The following is a 25,797-nucleotide window of genomic DNA, read 5'->3' as shown; positions in this document are numbered from 1 at the left end:
CATGTTAATATTCCCCCTTTGGAAATGGCCTAAAGACCACTTCAGTCAGTAGCATTTCCCTGGTGGGAAGTGGTTTACCCCAAGCCAAAGACAGATGAAACAGTTTACCACAAGTCAAAGACAGGTGAAACAGTTTACCACAAGTCAAAGACAGGTGAAACAGTTTACCACAAGTCAAAGACAGGTGGAACAGTTTACCACAAGTCAAAGACAGAAGAAATGGTTTATCACAGGTCAAAAACAGAAGAAACAGTTAACCATAGGATTTACTACAGAATGAGAAGATAGTTAACTGCCTCACAAGCCAAAGCCTTTTTGATTTCTGTCCATATCACAGTGTAGTGAGGCAGGCAAAAAAGGTGACAATGGGTCCTTTAAAAAGTCTAGACTGAAAAGGCCATCAGTTTCTTGAGTGCTCACACAAAAAAAAGGTAGGTTGGACACACAGAGAAATGAAATGTGTAGACAAAACAGTCTTTGGTAGACACTTAGATGATTGTCCGAGCCCTAAGGAAGAAGAGGGAACAAAGAGAGATGTGATTTCCTATTTTCATTATTTTTTAAGGAAAAAAATAAAACTTCATTTCTAAAGAAGAAAGGAGCGGAATTTTCTTTACATCAGAAAAAAGAAAAAAATAAGGGGATGCAAGCGTCCAAGACAGGAAAATGTTTTCCTAAAAGACTTTTCATCTTCCATCTGTAGTCTAATGTCTTGTATACCTATAAATTTCTCATCAGTAACTCTGATTCAAATTCAATGAAGCTTTGAACAACACTTTGTTGAACATTCAGCTTAAATTGCATAAATTGAGGCTAAGGAAAAAGTGAAACAAACTGCTCCAAGAAGGTCTGATTGATCTGAAAAAAAAGATAATCACAAGGTAGCATATCTACATTTAAACTGTTCTGTCTTTGCCACAGCTCTCAAAGGAAGAAGACAGGATAATTGTGACATGGTTTCTATAAATTTCCCTTCCACTTCCACTCAAAGAACAATAAGTAGCTATCTTGTTAACCTCTATATCAAACAGGTAAACTGGAAGTCTCAGAGGTTCTTCTGGCCATTTTGTTTCAGTCACTGCAGGCACATATGGTTTCAGCAAAAACCGTAAATCTAGAAAACATGTGCGTTTAAATAATAATTGATGTGGAAAATATGAAAAACTCACCCTCATATATAGTCATAGCTTTTCCACATCAAGTCTACTTTCATTTCTCCCTTTTTCAAAATTTCATGCACATGGATGTAAAACTCATAAAACATCAAAAGAAAGATGTACGCGTTTTGTTGCTCTTGTGATAAGCCCTTTCAGCCCACTCAATACCGACTTTCAAAGATATTTAGCATAGATTATTCATTACGTATGTTCAGTCTATAACAAGTCAGAATTTTGACCAGAAATGCTCCTAAAAATTAAGAAACAAGGCTGAACAATTCTCCAGCTGCCACAATGCTACAAGATGAAACCAAATAAGTCCTTAGCTTCTGCTATAAAATCTACTCTGCTGGCATCAGCCTGTCTTATCACAAAAGCAACAACGAAATATCATCTTTTTTTGCAAAAGAATTGCTATGGGAAAACAAATAAAGGACAACTGCATCTTCAAAGAATGAAATATGTTGCACCTGGGGGGGGATCTCAATTTTACACAGAAGAATTGCACTAAACCCTCCCCACAGCAAGGCAAAAATTTTTCTCTCTACAACTTTCTAAAACCCAGCACACTTAAAACCAGAATCTTATTGAAAATATCAATTGAATCACAATAAACACATTGATGATTGAGAGTCATAGTACTGGGTGTCAGAGAGACTTTTGATACACTTTGCACACAAATACCCAAATATTTATATAAAGATGTGTGCATTTACTTATCTTTTTGTTTCCAATGACGAAAATAATTAAAGCGTATAAAAAATCCCATTGTAATGAAATCACCTTTTGGTAAAATTTTGGTTAAAGTTTTACAGCGCTCACAGCTGCATAAAGTCATATGAGCGTGTAGGACACAAGCTGGCTATTTTCACCTTAGTTCATAGCACCACTTGGTTTTGCTTTGTGAGTAGAAATGGCTAGAGTATCTAAAACTATATATAGTAAAATTTAGTTTTAAAACAGCAATTTATAATTCAAAATAACAATATTTACATCTTTGAATAAAGACCAACGTCTTTAATCAAATCGAGAATCCCGTTGAGGTCAATGATGAAGAACAGATTCTTCAAAATAGTACATTTAAAATATTTCCTTTGGGTCTCTCCAATATCCAGACGTTTTATCAGTATGTGCCTGATAGTAAAATCGGCATCGAATCCTTTACAAAATCAACTAAAGTCCACAATGCACAATGTGTGTGTTGGTGTCGAGAGGTTTTTCAGATACATGCACAGTCAAGATTTCATCAAAGTCTGTTTCTATATCCTCTAGCAATTCCAAAGCAATGCTTTCTATTTCATTAGCTTGTTCTCACTGGAACCTTACATACTGAAGATTTAAAACAAGAAGGTGAGAAACTGAGAACAGAGGTTCACACTTGCCTCTATCAAATGTCACTGGTGGTCTCATTGAAATTTTAAAACACTCACCATGCTGCCAAATATTTAGAAACAATTTGTTAGATACACAGGACATGAACACAAGGTAGTCCACTATTTTTCTTTCATATAAATGCATTTCATGATTGCTATTTTTTTTTAAAACTTTTGTAGATGATACAAGGAACCATTTTCCCCAAAACATGTTAAGAAAAGCATTTGACTAACAGGTAAACATACAATGTATACAACTGCCTTGACTTGTTCCCAGGAAAAATCATTAACTTGATATAATATACATATAAATATAAACATACATATATTAGGTTCTTTCATCCTAATAGCCCATCAAAGGAGCAGTAAATAATTCAGACATGAAGAATTTAGCTGCGGAGAACAATGGCCATGATAGTTATTGAATGAGCATTTTGCTCTTTGAAATACCAAGTCCAGAAATAACTTCCATTCGAACAATTCTAGCAGCCGTCTGCACATAACAGTGAAAAAGTTGTATACATAGTCTTGCTAGGATGAACAAGCTGTGACTGTGACAGTGGTAGAAAAATTATCCCACAAGTGTTTCTGCCCATATCATTCTATAAATGACTTCAACATATTCAGCTTTTCAAGCAGCCGTTGGAATGCGTGTATGGAATTAATAAAAGAAAGAATTTGTCCTTCATTATTCATCTTCTTTGCCAAAAAAACACATAAAAAGCAAAAAGGTGAAAGAGTACCAGCACAGGTATGAAAGTAATCATTTCCATTGTCACGAACAATATGCCCATCCACATATTCCATTTATAATGAGGTTGATGAAGTGAAAAATACACAGATTGCAAATATAAAAAACATTCAGAAGCAATTATTGAAATGTATAAATAAAATTAATTTAGTATCAATTTAGAAATATTTTTTTTACAAATGATTTGACCAGCAAATACACATAATGAAAGTGACGGAAATTATTCACATCTATTTAACAGAATAAAGGTGTTCCTAACAGTTCAGGAAATGAGTCATATTCCTAATGGGACAAAAAGATAGGGGTAAAAAACAATGATGATGGATACTACATTCTTGCTTTACAGTTTTAAAAAAACAAAAAACATGGCCACATTACTGCTTCTTATGTTGTGCTGTAAGTGAGTCCCTTCCACAACACAGGAGACAAAACTTTGGCAGGAGCAAAGCAACTCAGCTCCAGAAACTTGTTTTACAGTTACAGGGAACAAAAGAAAAAAAAGAAGATAAAAGTAAAGTACAACCCCCCCCCCCCTCCCCCTTTCAGACTGCTTAACCTAGAGCACAACATGCAAGATCACCACAAGGGCACAGTGGGATTGCAGGCATGTCTTCCACAAACATGAAACAGCACATAATAAGCTAGCCGGCCAGGCTGAGATTGGTGGTGCCATGCAATTAGATCCACCAACAGTCATGGCAGCATTGACAGCATGGTTCAACGACCACAGAGAGGATAAAGGCACCACTTCACACACAATGGATAGATTAAAGAAAGCTGGTGTCTCTAGAGGGTTGGGGAGAGACAGCAACCTGCATGGAAAAGCCAGAAGAATATCCAACCAGCTTTTAACTGGCACGATCAGCAGGCAGACCCTTTCATGGATCCTGGAGAGGAGAGAGGAGCAGCTGTGGCATTGTGCCGCCTGCAATGATGGCTATTCTCCAACCAAGTAAGTAAAGAAACAGCACAGCAAGATCACTGTGAAAATGATCATCGTGAAGACCAAAGACATATGAGGGGGATGTTACACAGTACAGTCGAACCTCTTTTAATGACCGCATGTCCTAAACAATCACTTGTACAAACAACCGCTTCCCACTCCCCCTCTTCCTTGCATTTCTTCGATATTATAATGACCACCTGTCTAAGATGACAACTTTTGACGATGGGTGGTCGTCATGGACAGGTCCGACTGTACTTTAATTTAACATAAAAAGTTCTGAGGTCTTACTTCTATTACTAAAAGTAAAAGGAAGGTGAATACATCTGAGAGGCATTTTAACATGACACAAACCGTGAAACCATAAGTTCTGAAAAGTGCACATCTAAATAATTTTCTGCGAGAATCTTAGCCTTCGCCACTTGTGCTAAGCATAACTGCAGAATGACTCATATACAAAATGGCAAGTTAATTATATCATGGACACATAAGGAAAATGGCTTCTGCCAGGCTTTGGCCACTTTTCAAACTGGCCCATCACAACCTACCACTGTCCTCTAAAACTGTTTAAATAAAATAAGAAATTTCTCATTTATAAGAAACAAAAAAGGAATCATTAGAACAAGAGAGAAATAGACATGAAATTAGGACAACTTTTTTGTTCTTACAGAAATCTATGATTAATTATTTAGGCCATTACCATAGCATGGATACAGGTTGTGAACAAAAGCTCTACCTGCAATTAGAGTCTGGACTTAACTCTGTAACATATGACTCACTAAAACATTCTTCATTTGACTGTCTACAAACAGAAAGTTCAGTCTATCAAAACCATTAACAATTTGTAACGAATAGTATTTACATTTTTCATATTTCTTAATCCTTAAACCTTACCCTCAGAATATTTTACCAACAAAATCCACTGATATATTCTTTTTATGGAAAAAACAACCCTAAGATTGAAATAAATCAACTGCTATTTCATACCCTTGGAAAGAAACCTTAAACAGAGACATCACATCTGAACCCAATCAGATCTAACTCCAAGCAAACCTTAATGAGGCACACAACTCCGCTGGACCCGCTCCAATTCTAAATTAATTAAGGCTGCAGGCTGTGAGCATTTCTAAAATACATGAGCGTAAAACAAGTAAAATAAGGCAGCCATGATGCACAGGGACAAGAATCATAAAGCAGCGTTTAAATTTAAATCATTGACAGCAAGCACTTCATTGACGTTCCCTCTCAGTGGAGAATATGAAATCTACATTTCAACAGTTATCACAGATATATATTCTATAAACAAATTATAGTTAAGATAGATTGTAAAACAACATTTCTCTCGACTGATAGTTAAAAAGTTAATAAGTATTTTATTCTGACAAATAATTATATTTTGAACGGAGTGAAAAAAAACTTGTGGCAAAAGACTGATCAAAGTCATGAAGGAGAATAATTATCTTCAAATTAACAACAAAAAACTGTTTTTTCTTATGTTTCAAATGACAAAATCAATTACCTCTCAGAGGGCTCTAATTATGAAATCTGAACAAGTACAATGCCATTACCATTCTTTGGGCATGACATAATATCACATGCTTTATCTATATACGTCTCAAAACGCAGTGGAATCAGGCGCTCATCAATTTTGGGACAGATGGAGTTATTGGTATCATCTTAAGTCATGTTTACTTATCTTGCTCTTGATGAAAAAAATACCTATCTATCTTGAACAGAAGTCCAGATATTGGCGATTGAAGGACGTGGGTGTCCCCTGGTTCCAGCGGTAAAATGAGCAGAAAATGGTCACCAAATTTGGTGACTTCCATAGCTTTAGAGTCCTTGGAAATTAAAAATGTACATTTTATGTAAATTTAATCACTTTTCCCCAATATCCACACAGAAATATGTTATAAAACACAATGAGCCCAAAATTTAATTGAAAAAAAAACATTTACCCACAGACTGAAAAAAGTCTGTGTCTTCGATTTTGTTTTTTTGACGAGCACCTGATATCACCATGATGAATCACATATATACATATTCAACTTCAGCTTAGATCAATCTTTCCACAACTGGCTATACCTGATGGGTAGCTAAACTTCTTCACAGCTATCACAATCATCACATCACAGCCAATCAAATGAACAAAAAGTTGAAAAAATACAAAGTGCAACTGTTATGCACAGATTCATTCTTGTGTTTTCCCATCTGAAACACATCCTGTCTCTACAGTAAAGACCTCACCAAGGTAGCCACTTTGAAATCCAGCCAGAAGAACAAAGTACCATGTATGTGGGCATGAGAAAAAAAACAACAAATGCCGGAGCAAAGAGCACAACAGCCAAAATCGTTAAGCCTAGTCAGACATGAATTCAGTCAAAGTCTCAAAGTCAAACATCTATTTCATCAGTTGGCAAAAGGACTTCGGACAACTTTGTGCATGTTGAGACCACGGCTTACTTCAATAAGAATGAAAAAGGGGTAGACATGAGATCACGATGCTCCAACATTAACTGAACCCCTATCATCTTTTAAACCAAAATGTTCACCATCATCTCCTCTACAATAACGATGTTACAAGATGTGCACGACTACAGTAACTGGAAAGTTAAGCCATTTTACACATTTGAACATTAGCTGCTATTCTGAAACATTTAGAAACAACCAAAAAAACTCTAAAGATGTTTTTCTCTAAAACTGTTTTTGAAACAAATCTGACATGTTTCTAAAACCATTACAGATATTTTCTAAATATTAAAAAAGTCTGTTTCATGTAAAAGTTACAATGAGACAATGCTGTTATCTCAGGATCCAAGCTCTCTATCATTTGGGTCTCTTCTCAGGCACTCATACACGAACTCTATGACAGATCACACCGATAATTCCCAATTGTAAAACTGCCATGATACGAGGTAAACACATATCAAGAACGAAATGTCATTGTGTGTACAACTCACGGTCTTTGCTAACAAGGAAAAACAGCATGGAGTGAAATTTCTATACTGATCTGGAGTAACTCTATTCATTGGTTAAAGAGTTACCAATCTTACAACAGCCAGATCTTCGGTAGAAAAACGCATCGACCCAAAGCGGGAACAAAAGTGGTAAAAGACCAATCATCCTGACTTAGAATTTGTTGCTGTGACAGCTGCCATACCCTGAGTGCTGCTTCCATTACTGGGACGATTCTTGCTCCTGAGGAAAACAGAAACAGAAAAAAGTAGACAAAGTAAATAAAAGAGAAAACAAAGGAAAAGATCCGGTCCAACAGGAACAGAAAGCAAAAGGAATGGACATGGGACACAAGCATGTGATGAAATGGAGTGAGACACAAATTAAAACCAGACATATAATATAATATCCTAGACCAGGCATTCTGACATACTTCTGGTTCACAATGGAGCCAAATGAGGGACAAGAGGGGGAAGGTGCCTCCCACATTTTGTCAAGAGCAAGACTGGTGTGTTGCTCTACAGAGAGCAAAGAGAGATGGCCATTATAATACACAGTCTTAGAGTATAAGTAATAGTTGTAAAGTGAATAGAGCAAGTTGTAGAGTGCAGATATGCCCTATATGAATGCCATTATTACTATTATTATTATATTATCATTATCATTATTATTATTATTATTATTATATTATCATTATTATTATTATTATTATTTTTGTTATTGTTATTACTATTTAAGTCTGTGATTAAAAAACATACTGTCAACACACTGGCTGTTCTGCATCAGGGCAAATTGAGATAAAAGATTTAAAAAACTGGAGAAACAAGGAGCTCCTAGAGCTGCTACAAGAAGCCAAATCAGACCTTCATAGTATGATAGTGAAGGGTATGTGCTTTGTCTGTAACGTTTTAAAAGTTTGATCCTATGGTAACCACAAAAAACAACTCATTTAAAATATTTTGGCAAAACTTAGACACCCTGTTTTACTAGTTGTTTTTAAGCATCTTTGTTATTGTACTCATACTTTGAAGCAATCCCAAACAGCTTTTAAAGTAAAATTTCAAGATTTCGTCTTCGAAATATTTAGTCATCTCTTCAAAGTGCTTAAAAAGAAAACATAACAAAAATTCAAAATCTGATGTAAAAGTGCTTCAAAAAATCAAAAAAGTTTTACACGACTTATTTGAAACAAGGTATCAAATAAGAAAGATGAAGTAAATTGGTAAAAAAAAAAAAAAACTAATTAAATAGGTTTTTACAAAGTTTCTTAGCCCTTCAAAGAATTTACATTTAAAAATATCAGGGAACATTCGAAATTTTGTAGATAAATGCCTAAAATTCAACATCGAAAGGAAATAAAGAGTTTTATGTTAATTATCAAAAATAGAATATCAAAAGAGTGTCCTCTGCAGGGACGAAGAAAATAAGCAATAAATTAGAGAAATACATTTGTGTCACGCCGCAGTGGAATCAGGCACTTGTCAAGTTTTGGGCATGTGTAGTTATTGGTGTCATCTTAAAGCTTGTTCAATTGTCTATCTTTCGGTGAAAACTACTCTTCTGTCTTTAACAGGAGCCGAAATATTTGGGATAGAAGGAAGTAGGCTCGTCAGATTTCAAAGGTAAAATAAGCGAGAAAATGGCTGCAAAAGCTTGGTATCTTTCAATGCGTGATAGTCCTTGAAAACTGAAAATTTACATTTTTTGTACCTTTACTCATCGGGGTTTTTTTAGCGACCAAACACACAGAAATGTGTTTCTAAATGGACATAAAAGCTGTTGAGCAGAAAAATAAAAATTTGATCAAAATTGCCAAACGGGCACAAAAATGCCAATATCTCCGATGTCCGATGTCATTATTTTGACAAGAGCCTGATTTCACCACGATTCCTCTCATTTTTCAGTGTTAATAAATTATGTGAAATAGAAAAAGGCAAAAGAAAAGACTGTAAAATCATGCTTGGTACATGTGAACAGCAAATTATGTTCACAATACAATCCAAAAAGAACTTAGGCGAGAAGTTTTTTTCCATAGCTTTTGAGGCATTCTTATACTGGAGAGTATTCTATCTGCACACTGCCAATTTGATTCATTTAACTCATTGAGGACGCGCACTTTTTCACCACTGAAAATGTGTTGTTTCGGGATACTTTAAGAAAAAAAGACCCATAACTTCCTAATTCATATAAATATTTCAATTTTGTTTTCTTTATCTTAAACTTAAAAAGGCAACCAATAATGTGCTTGCTACGAAATGCAAATTCGTGTTTCTTGTGTATGAAGGTTGGAAATGTACAATATTATAGGCTTTGGACGGCTGCGGATCGGACGTATGTGTCCGCTACGTCTTCGAAGAGTTAATCCAGGCCTGCCAGATTTTTTTTCCAGGAGGGGCAAAAGTTATCATTTTGGCGCAATACAACCATATTCAACTAAATTTGACTGTGACCTTCTAAATCAAACACATCTGTTTTTCAAGAACACAAGTCGAACACAAAGTTTATAGCCTACAAATCTCAAGTTCAGAATCATTTATTTTTATTTTTTGCATGCAGAATGCAGTAATGAACAGTGTCGATTTGAAGAGACTGGTAGAATGCTACCAAAATTTCCCATGACTCTTGGATTAGAGTCTCTCAACACAGAAACCGAAATTTACAGTAGTCAACACCTGAAGCCATTATTTGTGAAATGACAGTGTCGCGAATGGTAACTTTTGTGTATAACAACACAGCCCACTTGTCAAACTTTTCCATGCTTTCACTTCTGGGTTAAAATTGATACAACTAAGGAGGGGTCTGGGGAATCTATTCAAAGTGTGCACTGAAGCCGTCATCAATCCACCTGACCCAACCGGATCCGATCCTGATAATGGGCACACAATATAGGGTCTCTAAGGACATAAAACACTGCCATGTTGTGAGGACAAGAGCTCACCTTGTCATGGACCAAACACAGGCAATGTTGAAGAAAGTTATTATCCTAGATCAGTCTTAGATCGCACACACTTTATAAAAATTTCATGTTAACCCATTGATAAGAGTTTTTGGTGCAATCAAAGACTAACAGTGCACAGAAAAATGGTTGCAGTGGCCAAAACTTGAAATTGAAAAATGCATAAAATTCATGACGAATTGATTCTCTTTACCCGTAGACTGTTGAAGTTGAAAATATGTACAGAGTTGCTGCGACTTCTTATCCCAGATTTCATCTTGCAAAACAAAACAGAAGCTTTTAAACCACTAAATGGGAAGGACACAAGTCTATCACAGACACAGCCCCCTGCCACCCTCCCCTCACACCAAATCACTCCGAACTTGACAACTCTATATGTGTCAAAACCTCTTCAACTCATTGAATCATCAGCAAAAGAAATGACAACATCAGAAACAGAACATGGGGCACACACTGTCATAACATATATATATATATATACATATATATATTTTTTTTTTTTTATATATATATATATATATATATATATATATATATATATATATATATATATAAATATCTATATATCTATATATATATATATATATATATATGTATATATATATAAAAAAAATATATATATATATGTATATATATATATATATATATATATATATATATATATATATATATATATGTATGTATGTAACCATAAGCATGGAGCGTTTCATTCTTCCAGAATTCCACAAAAGAATTATAAATATGAACATTTCTTAGTCTCCATCACAACAATTCAGTAGAGTTGGGGCGAGCGGACGGACGGGTTCGCTACTTGCAGATGCAGTCAGAGAGAGCGGGTAACGGACGGCCATGCGAGCGGACTGCAAGCCTCGAGTACATTCGTTTTTGGGGTTCGCTCTACAATTTTATTCACTCAGCGAGCAGGCAGGCAAATGGACAAACTCAAGGCTTGAAGACAAGAGCTAACGGACTACGAACCTCAAGTCAGTGGGTTTTTTGGGTCCGCACATAGGGCTGGCGAACGGTCAAACCCTAGCAGACAATATACTCAACGTGAGGTTAGGCCTATCTTCTATTGTTTGTTAAATAATGTTTCGAGCCACTAGCAGTGCCACAGGGAGTGAGAGTGGCTAGTGTCGTAGTACTATGTGTGTAACCTTTCACCTCGTGTGAGGGTCACATAGTGTACATTCTAATTTATTGCGAAGGTGAAGTTTCTAAAAATTCCCAAAGCACTTTGGGAAAAAGGGAGGGAGGGTAGAGAAATTGGGGTGGGAGGGGGTGGACGGGGGCTGTAGTAGTAGTAGTGGTGGTGGTGGTAGTATGCAATGTAAGGAGTCGCTCCTTCCACCCGCTCGAATGCATGGAGTCTCTCCGTCCGCCCGTCCGATCGCTCGCTAAACAAACTGTTGTCTCTGCTTCCGATGTGTAGCGAATAGCGAACAAATCTTTACAAGCAGACGGCTCATTACCCATCAGCTCATTTGAGAGTAGTACCAGCAAACCGTTCGTTACTCATGGATGCTGATTTAGCAAGCCTGACCCAACTCTACAATTTAGATTATTTAGGGACCCCCCTGCTTCAGCCCTGAGAGCAAGGGCCTATCTGGGCTGAGAGAGATGATACATCCTAATAGATGTAGATACTTAATAAGACACCTCCCCACTCATGCATTTGACCACAAGTCTTCCATGTGTAACAGCAAAAAACCTAACCACTACACCACAGATGCCTGTAGAACACATTTTTCTGTAAAATTTGCAGTTTTACTTAAAGAACACTTTGGAGTCTTACACTTCAGAATGTTTCATTAAATCCCTATAAGATATGTTTTGATATATTTAAGGGTGGCCAAATTTTTCTTCCGTGGAAGGTCAAAAGTTACCGATTTTAGCTCAGTTTGATTCAGCACTCCAAAAATAAGCATGGTTGTCTTTCAAAGTCGCGATTGAGTACATTTTATGAAAATTGTGGCCAAGGCCCAATCAAAAGACTTTTGAACAGTCAGGGGTTTGGGGGGGGGGGGTGTTGTTGTACACTGAATGCTAGAGGCTTTTATTGACTTTCACATCAAAAACTAATTTAAAAAAGGAGATATCTATTTCATAGAGTATGCACTGGCCAGCATCATAACCCAACCTAACCACAACCCGACCCGACCCGATCTGATCATGAAAATCTGGTCTGTTTGGCTGACGGGCACCTGTTCTTAGAATGAAAGACTGTCCGTCTACTCCATGAACACCTACCTGAAGTTCTGGGTGTAGGTGAATGAGCAGGAAGTAGGCCACGTCTTTGTTGGTCCAGTAGGAGGTGTGCGAGGTGAGGACAGACAGGTAGCTGTTCTCCATACGCTGCTCCTTCAGCTGGAAGTCCAGCCGGTACTCTAGCTCTGTGGGGTAAAAAGAACACAAAAACAAACTTTATGGAAATAGAAAATTACAGTGGTAATGTCTTATTTACAGGAGTTTGATATAAATTCATTCAGAAAAAGAAAATTCATGAAAATAGAAAATTACAGTGGTAATGTCTTATTTACAGGAGTTTGATATAAATTCATTCAGAAAAAGAAAATTCATGAAAATAGAAAATTACAGTGGTATTGTCCTATTTACAGGAGATTTGTATAAATTCATTCGAGATGAGAAAATGTATTTTAAAAATTAATTACAGGGATATGGTCTTATTTAACAGAAACTCTGTATGAATTCATCCGGGAAAACAGTCACAACTCAAAGGCAGAACAAGTCATATGTATACAGCACTTTTGTTCAAATAAATCCATTGATGTAGCACTTCCACAAATTTGTTTTTATATTTATGGACATCTCAAAAACTGTCTCATTTTTTTAGGGCTGTTGTCACAGTGAGAAACTGAGAAAAAGCATGGCATTTTAAAAAATCTGGTAAATCTCAAGAATATGGTAACAAACTAGTTAATATAACATTTATCACCAACTGGACAAAAACATGATTGCACTATAATCTCTGTCATTGTAAAAGCTTTATGCTCTCCTCAACCCAATTTGGATCATTTGGGAGGTGAGCTGCTCTGATCCTGCATGACAGGGCCATCCTGTGTTGAACGGGTACAGCATCCACAAATATTAAGACATACTAAATAAAAAACTTCGCAAGTCAAGAACTGAAATTAAACAGGTTTGATTTTCCATAAGGGTGACTTTTACTTCAAATTAGGTAAGTAGCAGAAAGTTAGATGGTTGGCATAGATTACCAACAGTAGCCCTAAAAGGACACTACCCACAGATCACAGTGAGGAAGAATTAGGGAAAAGTTAAAAAACAAACAACCACTTCAGATACTCCAGAGGTTCTCAAAAGAGAATGTATAATCCGTACCAAAGAATACATTGTTATAAAATGGATACATTTTGGAATCTTTACTTTGCCCAATAAATAATTCTCAGATATAGATATATTAGATCCAAACAAATACATTTCCTCACAAAACCAATATTAGATGACTTGTTTCTTATGTACAAAATCTACAGACTCATCGTGCTCTCTAATTTTGTTCCAACACCTCTAATATAATATGTCAGTAGTAGGGAAATCATAAACTCAATGCACAGTGGTCATTTCAGAACTAAAAACATGGTATAGTGTTAGAAAAGCTACAAAAATGATTAATGTTTTGAGTCAAAAGAATGAGAAAAATAAGTCTACGCAGCTCACATTACTTGGAGAAAAAAATAAAAAGATTAACTCCAAGCCACTCTTTAACAAGTTAAATTCTGATCCCAAAAAGGGTAAGAAAATCCAGTTTAGGAAAGCAATCCCAGCGAAAATGTCAGTAAAATCAATTGAAAAAGACTTGAGTCCAAGTGAAGATAGCAGAAAACAAAGTCTGTGAGGGGAGTTCATTGGTTTTCCAAAAACTAATCCTGAAGAGTTTCAAGGAACAATTGGGGGAACAAAAAAGGAAATACTACATCTAAACCACTACACAATGCAGGTATTCTTTCATATCCCATGCATTATCATCAGACTCGCGTACAAGAATGATGCTCAAAGACTGGCATTGAACAGGTAAGCGTGTTCAAATCCTGGGGGGAAATGTACACTTTAGAGGAAACACTGGGGACAGGAGAGGTCATGTGCTTGAAGAATGAAGATTTACAAACTATTTTTGGAAAGAGGTTTACAGACACCATTCAGTCACATAAGTGCCAAAGATTTGAGGTGTATTTAGAGAGTAATATACCACACAAAAAAGGAAATATAAGGACGTTAAATGTTTGCTGGGAAAGAAAGAGCAAACCTCACCGGAGCACCCACCAACCACTCACATCACAAACAAGCAATGTTTGAGCAACAGTCTTAAGATGGGCTTTCACCAGAGACTATTTTAAGCATGATATACTGCTTGTTCCAAATATACAATGGACACATGTGACTAGCAATTGTGTCAAGATATCTGATTAAACTGTGTATCGTTGTCTATGGTGCATTATTGTGCACTTCATAAATATGTATATGAAATTGTAAACCAAATTTCTGTAATGCTAAAGAAAAGATTTTAAAAATTTCTTATATATGAACTTTAACACAGAGATATAAAGAGGAGTAAAAAAAAAATCCAAGATACCCCACACCCTCCTCATTTCTAAACCAACAGTGAAACCAAGATTTTAAAATACCAAATCAAGAACCAACCTGTACTTAACTAGACGCTCATCACACACAAGAACAAAAACAGTACAACTCCCACATACTCAGGCTAACTCAGGATGGTATTTGCCCAATAGGCCAAGATTTTATGTATATGTGAGGGGTTCTGTGGAAACCCTTCAAGAATTGAACATTTTCTAAACTGACATATTTACAAGCTTGAAAAACTTCATCTTTCATCTTTCAAGAGCATTTTGCACTTTAATTGAGTTTGATTTTTCTGTAGAAAGTATAGCACTTCAAAGTGCATGGCAGTCTGAAGGATGAGTCTAAAGAAATAAGCTTTGAAAATTATACATAAAGAGCTGAATAAAGAGTCAACCTAAAAGAAAAATACTTTAAAAAGGACACGGAAGCAAAATCCATTCAAATTAAGATTTAGAAATGTCTTAGCTTTCCATATTTCAAACACCTGGATTTCAGACACAAATTCAAGTGTGGGTCTACTTTTTAGGAAACCTCAACATAAAATTCTACAACTTCCTGACTTTTCCCACGGCCCCTCAGTTTTACAGAATTCCAAAATCTTTTTCCTTACAGTACAAATGGGTACCTCATCATTCATTGAAAACAGCAACAAAAACCACAAAAAAGTGAACAAAATGCAAATTTAAAAAACCACAACCGATTACCAACTCAAGCCATCTCCAATAAAGAAAATCAATGAAAGGATGAATTAAACCAAATAAGATTTCCAAATGAGACAAAGACACACTCACCAAACGGAGAACACACAGATCTCCCTGTGAATTCTATATACATTACACAGAAACGGTCAAACACTGAAAACTAAAATGACAGGGTGGGTAACCAGCTGAAGGGTGACAGTAACTTAACATTTCAGACTCCATTCTCAAGTAGCCACCTGCAAACATCTTAATAATGCTCTGACAGTTTCAGTTTCAAACTTTCACACAATGGAGAAAAAGAAAATGTGCAACATTTGACTGGAGTAAAATGATATACATATGAACACAGGTAATCGGGACAGAGGCAAATTTCTTTCTACCTTGTTTACAACAAAGTAGTGACAGATGGCCATAACTACAGCACTATACTTCTGAATCAGCATTTAGTCATTTTTCACCCACCTCTTTTGTTTCATCTGTGTTGCTTTTTACCTTTTCTTCTCAACTTTTTTAATTAAAGATTTCTTCCAAAGTGGAAGGTTTTAATCAATACAGACCCCATTCTATTAGTAAGACATTCAACCACTCTACTTTCTGACATGGATGTCCAATGAGTTAATAATTACTTTACCTTAGAATTATAAATATATAAATACACAGCTCTCGCAGCCTCTGAACTGTTTGAACATCCAGCAATTAAACCAATCTGAATTGCAATCAACACAAAGCAACAAAACAACAACTTTAAAAACTTGCCAAAACCCTTCTAAAAGAAGCATGTAACCATGCAAGTCAAATACAGATTGTTCTACAACACAGTACACATCAAATCCGATCTTCAACAACAGGGCTTTTGAGGACATTTGATACTATGTGTGGGATTGTTGTACTGGGTGCTTTCACATGCAAGAAATCTGGACATGGAAAGACTTCACATTGCCCGGCTGGCTCGGTTTCAAACACACGAGAGTGGTCCCAATCGGTATGCACTTTAAATAACTTTTTTGCTACGCTTCATCCTTTAATGTCAACAGTCAGGCACTACTAAAATGACCTTAAAGTGTAAGTCTGAAGCCATACCTAAAGCATGTAAAGAATTGCCATTAAACTGTAAACATCACATCAAAATATGTTAATAAACATACAGTACAAATGATTAGTCAAATCTAACGCTAGTGTATGTAAACCATAGACTTATACCCCTAGATCACGCACTGCCATCGTTCCAGCTCTTTCCTCTTTATAAAATCTTCGCTGCAAAGCATGCAAATCCGCACTATAAGACACGCCATTACACCACAATGAAAGGCAAAACACAATTTCGCTATGGTCACGTGCGAGCTGCACCTTATCCCTTTGCCCTTTGTTTCGTTCAAATTGAGTCAAAAGGCGCACTTCATGATGAATTGGAAATGGGTCAGTGTGCATGATCTAGCAAATCACAATACATGTCTAAGGTGTGAGCACGCCGTTAAGTCACAAGATTATAACAAACTCACAATAAAAGCAGCAACCTTCTACAACAATGTTAAGAAACGTTCATGCTCTAACATTCAAACACAAAAGCTTACCAGCCAAATCAAGGAAAGCATCCCCTGAGATATCAGTGTCTGAACATGGAATGAAATTGATGTTTACTTTAACAATCCAAAGAACAGAAGACAGACAGCCTGTAGATGCAAGTTGTGAGCAAACAACCAGTTTTGTAGTACACAGACAGTTCTATGTTAGGAAAAGTTCTTAAAAAGAGGTACAGATAATTAAAAAGAGACTAAGGTTGATGAACAAGAAACACTCTGGCTCACCATCATAATATTAGCCACTACTCCCCATACTCTAACTACTGAAAGCCTTAGTGTGGAATCCTTTGTTAAAGGTGAACTACAGTCAATCGATGAGATGTGGAGAGTCATCTTGTTTGCCACAAAATTACTGTGTTAAGTTTTATTTTCATTTTACTTTTTTATGAAGTTAGGAATATGGTCCTCAGAATCATCCTAACAATCAAAATCTATTTTCACAAACTTAAGGAGAAAATAAGTGGAACAGGGGAGTCCCGTACCACAACAGGAACAACAGCACAGATTATGCAAAGGAGAGCCGAAGGACTGACCCAGTGCTATCATCTCACATATATGAACAATTAAGTCTGTAAGTCTATTAAGTCTATTGTAACAGAGCTTGAGGATCCGAGCCAAAATATGAACTCATATTTCAGCCAACATACAGAATTTTACTTCCTAATAATCTTCTCAAACAGTTCTATCTATCAAATATCTAATACTGGCACAAAGATTTGACCTTTTGGGTCTGATCAAAGCTGTTCAGCAGCATGAGCCTCACTGCAACCTGTCACATAACATATCACATGATGCGTCTTATCATACAACAGTGAGATCCCTCACCGGTTTTATCTAGTTCATTCTCCTCTGGGTACGTGACATCAGTTCCCAGCTTCACTTCAGGCTCATTGCCAAGCTTGTTCATCATGCGAAGCTCTGCGGTGAGTTTTTCAGCAACATTTTTCTTTTTTCGATTGTTGAACCAGCCAGCTGAAAAAACAACAACAGATGCCACATTTCTTTAAGTGGATGGTCCAGGTCTGAACACTTTAAAATCACAAACTCAAACTTATACTTGAGGAATTGTTATCTAAGTGGAATAACAAAAAAACAGTGACTCATTTGGCTTATGTGTTCATTTGCTCATTTTACTAACCTTAATGTTACCCCCCTCGCCTCCCCCCCCCCCCCCCCCCCGGGCGGTGTTACTGACTGAAGTGTCTTTAGGTGAGACATTAACATGTTCTTATGCAAAGTAGAATTGTAAATGGGTTGATTCATTAATGCCCTGCTCATAACTGTGCCTGAACTGAAACAGGGAACTGCTGCTTTTTCTTTCCTAATCCTTACTATCGTCATTTTCCTCTACTTCTTTTTTATGTTTGTCACACTCATGTGACCTACTATTTCCGGGGTGCCTGATTAGACTTTGTGCTGTTGAAGCTAGAGAGGTGAGCAGAGTGGGCCTGATTCCCTGTAAGCACTCCTCTGTTGACATCCATCTTTTGGCGCTCATATGACCTTATGCAATTGCGAGCGCCGTAAAAACTCTACTAAAACTAAAACTAAAACTTAATGTCAAAAAAATGTGTCAACTAAAGCTGTTTTTAAGACTATTTGATATTGAATTGAACCAGTCACAAAAACCATGACCTACTAAAACACATTTGCCATGACAGTAACAACTCACTCCTTACTCAGGGTCATCATAAAAGTATCGGAGTAACATTATGCAATATCATAAACCACTCCCGTGGCCTGCCAACCACCCACACACAAGGAAAACTCCTACACATAGCCCAAATGTACACAGAAATTTTCTACACATAGTCTAAAGCTTACAGAATGAAAACTACACACAGCCCAAACTTACACTGTGAAAACTTCTACACAAAGCCCAAACTAACACAGCAAAAATTCCTACACACAGCCCAAACTTATACAGTAAAAACTTAAACACACAGCCCAAACTTACACAATGAAAACTCCAACACAGCCCAAACTTACAAAATGAACACTAACATACAGCTCAATCTTACAAAATGAAAACTCCTGAGCATTCCTATACACACAACCAAAGCTTATAAAATGAGAATTCCCACACAAACAAATACAAAAGACAGATAGAAAAGAAGTAGGACTGAACTTGGCACCCTCAATCCACTCACTTACAGAGTGATAACTCTTTCAAACAGTCATAACTTATACAGCAAAAAGTTCTATACACAGCCCAAACTTGCACTGAAAATTTCTACACATAGCCTAAACGTACAAAAATAACACTCCTATACACAGCCCAAAACTTTTTCATCAAAATCTTCTACTCACAGTCCAATTTACACAGTGAAAAACTTCAACACACAGTCAAAACTTACACAATAAAAATTCCTGTACAGTCCAAACCTACAGAATGAAGACTCCTACACAGCCCAAACTTTGCCCTACACGCAAAGAAAACTTACACAATGAAAACTTCTGTGGCTTGGCTTGAGCTGAGACATCTGAGCTTTCCTCTTTCCCACTGCCCTCTCCATCACCGCTGTCTTCGTCTTTGTTCTTTTGGGTCAGCTCATCAATGGCCCCGGTGAATGCTGCGTAGGCCCTTCGTGGGATCTTTGAGTAGGGCTCCTTCTTGGGAGCCGAGAAGTGGTGGATGTGTAAAGGCATAATGGTGGAGTAGTGTTTCAAGATCAAAGGCTCCAAACGGTAGGCCTGTGGTCAGGGGAAAAAAAAACAATTCAAATTTTTTAAACCAAATTTGATAGATGCTATTACTGATAATACATACTGAAACCTGAAAGTTTAAGAAAGAAAGAAAAAAAAAAAAAAATAATAATAATAAACAAAAGAAACAATAGGAAAAATAACCCAAGAAAACAAAAAAGACAGACGTGAAGGAAAGAAAGATGAAAAAAGAGTGAAGAAAAACAGAAACAAATAAAGAGAGAAAGAAAAGGAAAAAAAGGACAGGAACAAGAATAAAAAGAAGAGAAAACAAAGAAAGCACAATAAGAACATCATAATTTATATTTATTCAATGTCTTATCAATATTCAATATCATTCCAAACCGTATAATGACAGTGACACTTACAACAGGATCGGACGGGTGGAAGATGTTGAAGAGTCGCTTGCATAGAGTGGTGGACAGAATGTGATCCTGAGTGCCTAGCCCCTGCGGTCGAATCCCTCTCAGGGCCAAAAACACTGCTAGAGGCGAGCCAATGCTGAACAAGTTCTCAATCTGCAGAGATACCAAGTTTCAAGTTAAAAGTACTGTCAAACGAAAGAAAAAACAAATGAATTAAACAGAAGTACCTGTCGGCAGAATGTTTGTCCAAGTTTTTAGTTTGAGTGTTTGAGTAAAGAGAAGCACATTGACTAAATATTGGTCATTTAGTGGAGGGAAAAAAGTAAGACAGACAGACAGACAGACAGACAGACAGACAGACAGACAGACAGACAGACAGAAAGAAAGAAAGAACAGAGCGGGAAAGTAAAGAAGCACACAACTGGGTATGAGTATTAAAGAAAATCACATCAATATAAAAAGAGCCATTTAGAGAAGGGGAAACAGTAAGACAGATACAACAGAGGGAAAGAAAAGAAGTAGAACCTACCACTGTCACCCTCCACTCATCCGCAGATTTATGTGAACAAACTTCATCCTTTTTGAAAACCCACTAAACAATTTTGCTTCTCCTTTGATTATAAACTTACATCTCTAATGGCAGCAAATCTCAAAATGTGCAAAGCAGATACAAATACTGGAAATCTCTAATGAAACTGCATAATCTGGGTCCAAGTCATAAACCTGACCTAAGCATAAGAAAATCAAAGTCATACAAGAACCATCTGTAAAAAGTCTATTAAAAGAAACGCCAAAGAAATTGCATAGTCTGTATCCCAGTCATAAACCTAAGAAAAAAAGGAAATCAATATCACACAAGACCCATCCATAAATAGTCCTTCGAAAAAAATGCAAATGAAATCACATAATCTGGATCCAAGTCGTAAACCAAAGCAGAAAAGGAAACTAATTTCAAACAAGAAGCCATCACTAAACAGTCCATAATAGTTTGTCAATAGAACTTACAGAGAAAGGAAGTTCCTTGTTGACTTTCCCTTGTCTTGCTCTGATAGACTTCATCAAACTTTCCAGATCTTTGACTCTGTTCAAAGGACAATGAGAGATACAGTTTATGAACGAGTGAGGAATTTAAGAGAAATTCCATATCATCTACGCTGCTGGCACTTAAAAATGGTGAGAGTGATTCTATATTCATCCAGGACATATCAAGCATGCAAAGTGATGATTAATTCAGCAACATTAAAATAGATTTACTTCCATCTACACTGCCATTTTTAACTCACACTCATTTGCTGTCTTATCAGTATTCCTGAGTGACAGCAAAAAAATTTATAGATGCAAACCACATTCTTACCAGGATAAAATTAAAAAGGTTGATGCTCGTAAAAAGAGAGAGTGATGGGGGAGGGGCGGAATTTAGTCCAGATAAATAAACACTTACTGTACAAAAAATTGCAATTAAATGTGTTTTACATCCCCATGGACACAATTTGATCATTTAGAGGCAGAGTGTTTTGACCCAGAGCCAAGCCAAACTGAGTGGAATACAGCATTCCAGGAGACAGAAAGAGACCCTCAATTTAAAAAATTGCACAATCCAGGAATGAATTTGCATCTTCTATATGCCATAGCTAAGAGCCTTACCACTACACCACAGATGAAAGTGAACACTTACCAAAGGCATCATCATAGCTCCAGATACATTCTACACTATTATACACAGTATCAATTCATACTTTAGCACACAGGTTATGTGCATCCCCTATAGAATCAAACAAGAGGAACTTTTCCTAGGAATGAGACCACACACCACTCTGAGACACTATTCTAAACCAACTCAACAATTAAGCACTACTTTACAGTTTAAAACTGTATATCAAATGTTGGTTTTGCATACTGCGCACAACGCTTTGAAAATATTATCTAATAAGTCAGGGTACAGAAATAAGGAAAAGAAAAAAACTGTCAAAAAGATAAGCACTTTTCCCTTTCAGTCCTTGTCTGTAGTCCAACAAGGTAAACACTCTCAATATTCAATTCCAGCTGAATGAATTAAAAGTATACAAGATAGACACTGTAAATCAGTACATCTGTGATTAAAGATAATTAACTACTACTGTTCATATGGGAAGAAAAAATAATACAGACACAAAGATAGGCAATGACCTTCTCTGATGATTTATAAACCAACCGTGTCTAGACAAAACTGGCCAAGTCAGAGATTTCAAAAGCAAAACAAAATTAAAAAGCTTCAATTTTTAATCACTATTCTTAACTCTCTATATCATGTACATAATACGTAGTATTATCCTATACGCATAAGAAATGAAGAAATCAAACATGTTGAAATTTCATAACAAAACAGAGGTAATGACACAGAGAGAGAGCGACAGTACCTTAATCTTTTCACATCCAGTTAAAAGAAAAAAAAATGTCAAAACCTGCCCTGAACCGACACCATAACTATCTATTTTTGACAACACCATCTTTTCCCCTACAGTGATGTGCATTTAGCATACAGTGTGAGGTAATTTCAAGAAACCAACAAAACCCATCATCAGAGTCGACCATTGCCTGCATCATGACAGTTTATCAGTTTATATTCCTTGCAGCGCAGTAAGCTGCACAGCCGTGCGCAATGTAATGGTTACGCTCTCCTCTACCACACAGAGAAGATATATATGAGATCCATTCCCGCAAGGGGACTTTTTTTTTAAATTGAGCGTCCCAGAGTATCTACTGGGATGTCGTAAGACTTTCAACCAAGATTGGCTCCGACATACAGGAACAAAGCAGCTTGCCTCCGAAAAGATCTAAATTGTGTTAACGAGGCTTGGTGTGTTGGGTCAGTTCCACTGGCCAATCCAAGATATATCTAGCCCAAGTAGAAGAGCTAGATTTTCAGAAAACTGTCTGGAACAGATAAGTTTATACTTTTTCCATCTTAAACAATATAAATTGAATATATACTGTGCCCCCAACAACACAATTTAGATCATTTAGGTGGAATTCTGCTTCAATCCTGCTTGTCAAGGCCAACCCAGGCTGAAAGTGAAGGGGACACAATGTACAAGCAAACAGATGATGACAGTCGATTAAAAAAAAAACCCCACCTTAAATGGGAATTGAACTCATGATTTCTGCATGCAGGGGCAAAGAGTCTAATCGTTACAACACAGATGCTGGCAGTTCATCAGTGAACCAAGCGTGCTACAATGTCAGCAATCATAAACCTGCACCTTTAGGTTAACTTTTCATTCTCTTCATCCGGCTCAGTATCTTCTTGGCTCACATTTTGAGCTATTTTCTGTCTTTCTTTATACATTCTAGGTTAACTCAATAACTGCATAATTCTGTAAAAGCTTTGTTCAAATTTTAAATGAAAGCATTTCTTAAAAAGTATTCTCATCAATGGACTGCATTTTCATCTTAAGAATCTGTTTTACACATTGATACTCACTATCTCAGAGCAAAAACTAAAACCAGCTAATATTTATTACATCAACCTCATTTTCACTGATTTGTAGAGCTCAGCAATTTGCATGTTAAAGCTACCTAAAGTAGTTATTTGTCATCGGACTTTCCTGTTACTTCAATATCATGTTTTACCAATCTATAGCATAATAATAAATAATATATAATCGAAAAATCAGACCATTAAAATTTTTGCTAAATGGACTTGAGTATTAACTAGAGCAAAAGAAGCTTGAAAAGTGAAGAAGCTAAGCGGAAGTTGTTTCTCATAGAAACTTCAAGCCCAGCTTCCTGCTATATTACAGGCTAAATCTTGAGAATGAAATCCCTGAAAAGCATTCTAATAGATTATCTGGATGTGCACACAGCGAATGTTGAGCGAAAATAAGTGTGTGTTGCACCTTAGCCAAAGTAGAGACGAAGGAATCGTTTATAAGAGCAATAAAAAGCAATTGAAGGCTGCTGTGGAAACTCACCGTGGCCAGACAGCACTTAAACGGAGATCCCTGATACCAAGGTCAAACGGAGAAAGGAACTATAACATTCAACATATAAACAGCATATTCACTGCCATTCAGGGGGAGAAAGTAAACATCTATTCCTCAATTTACTAACACAGGTATCAACACTGGGATTTTGTGAAAATAACTAGCAAACAAAAAGACAGTGTATAGAGACAATTAATATGCTTTTATGGGGATAAACAATATAAATGTCAAGAACAATACTTGTACCTCTCAACTTCTACTTTGCTAGAGGACAGAAAAGTGGCATAGAGCACCTTTCTTCTTATGTCGTCACTTGATTGTTTTTCCACTAAAATTCCATACAAGTACTTTCATTCTCTGTGTATATGTGATAAAGCATCAGAGACAAGGTTCACATAGGCATGACCTCACCTCAAAAGTCACTTCAAATGTTGACCAAGAGCACCATTCTTCTACAGGCATGGTACATGTTGACATAAGCTTTTCTTGCCTTCCTAATGTTCACTGGCATAAAAGGCAAGAAAGAGTTGAAGGACTTTGTTCAAGTACAGAGAAGCACAAGGATACCTTAAAGTTTATTTGAGAAACAAAAGTCCCAAGATAAACAGAAAAAAAGCAAAAGGGACAAAGCAGAAGTAAGACCTATCAGCCGTGTCCTCCACCCACCCACTATGCAAGTACAAAAGAGGGGAGACTGACACTGAGTGGAAAACAACAATAAGATACAGGTAATAAACAAACTCAACTGCGGGACAATCAGATGAGGAACAGTGTTTGTTCACCTCTGTGATCAAAAGACTGCATCCGAGTTGTCAAGACAGCTGTCAGTGATACCAAATCTAGCGTCATTGGCTCCATGATGAGCTTCTGTATACTTTTACATCAAAAGCTCCTTTATGATCATACTGATTTTTTTCTTCTAACCCTTATTAATTACCTTACTCAAAATACAATCTACTATAACAAGCCAATACTGAGCATGCTAGTCATTCTGTCCATCCTGCAACATCTTGAGTTTAAGATTGAGAAAACAGAAAGAAGCACATCAACATAATAACAGTCATGGGGGGAGGGGGGGGAGCAAAACAGAAAACAGAAACAACAGAGGGAAACTAAAGAAAAAGGATCAATGGATCTACCGCACCCTGCAACAGCTCATTTCAACATCTCCATAACTTCGTAACAGCCAACAGCACAACATGAACATACAACACAAACACTGGGAATAATTACTTGTCTTTGGCCACTTGAACATCTGAGAGAACTTCACTGTTGCCATGAGCATCTTCTTCTTCTTCATTCTGGAAAAGAAGGCAAAAGTTTCTGTAGTCATGATAAAGATCAACTGAAATCCCGAGACCCTGATCTGACCAAAAATATTTCACTCACGGGCATTTGTGTCACGGTGAAGTGGAATCAGGCGCTCATCAATTTTTGGACATACAAAGTTAGAGTATCATCTTAATGCTTGTTCTTTTGTTTTGCTTTTGATTTTTTAGATAGTCATCTACATTCAAGATATTTGTGATTGAAAGAGATTGGGGGGGGGTCAAAAAGTTGTAAGGATTCCAGTGTAATCCACATCCAAGAATGAAAATTACCCTGAATAAATTCCTATAGAAATGTATTCCCCATAACTCCATCCCATCCGATAATGACACAGTAAATTACTTAAAATCTCTCTCTCTCTCTCTCTCTCTCTCTCTCTCTCTCTCTCTCTCTCTCTCT

The 25,797-nt window shown here is 36.7% G+C and overlaps 1 protein-coding gene across 1 annotated transcript in view; it reads right to left on the bottom strand.

Moving 5' to 3' along the window:
* Positions 1-5,104: 5,104 nt before the first annotated feature.
* The window catches only part of LOC101856287 (phospholipase DDHD1), a gene marked incomplete in the record, with an annotated part of 35,489 nt that continues 14,796 nt past the window's right edge, over positions 5,105-25,797 (bottom strand). The window contains 9 exon segments of the mRNA XM_035971870.1: positions 5,105-7,422; positions 12,386-12,528; positions 17,028-17,066; positions 17,862-18,008; positions 19,481-19,730; positions 20,111-20,260; positions 21,113-21,188; positions 24,058-24,087; positions 25,303-25,370. Of these exon segments, the coding sequence (XP_035827763.1) occupies positions 7,402-7,422; positions 12,386-12,528; positions 17,028-17,066; positions 17,862-18,008; positions 19,481-19,730; positions 20,111-20,260; positions 21,113-21,188; positions 24,058-24,087; positions 25,303-25,370 (924 nt within the window).

This window comes from Aplysia californica, unplaced genomic scaffold (assembly GCF_000002075.1).
Source record: "Aplysia californica isolate F4 #8 unplaced genomic scaffold, AplCal3.0 scaffold00524, whole genome shotgun sequence".
Lineage (NCBI taxonomy): Eukaryota > Metazoa > Mollusca > Gastropoda > Aplysiida > Aplysiidae > Aplysia > Aplysia californica.
This window is presented reverse-complemented; position numbering and strand designations above follow the sequence as displayed.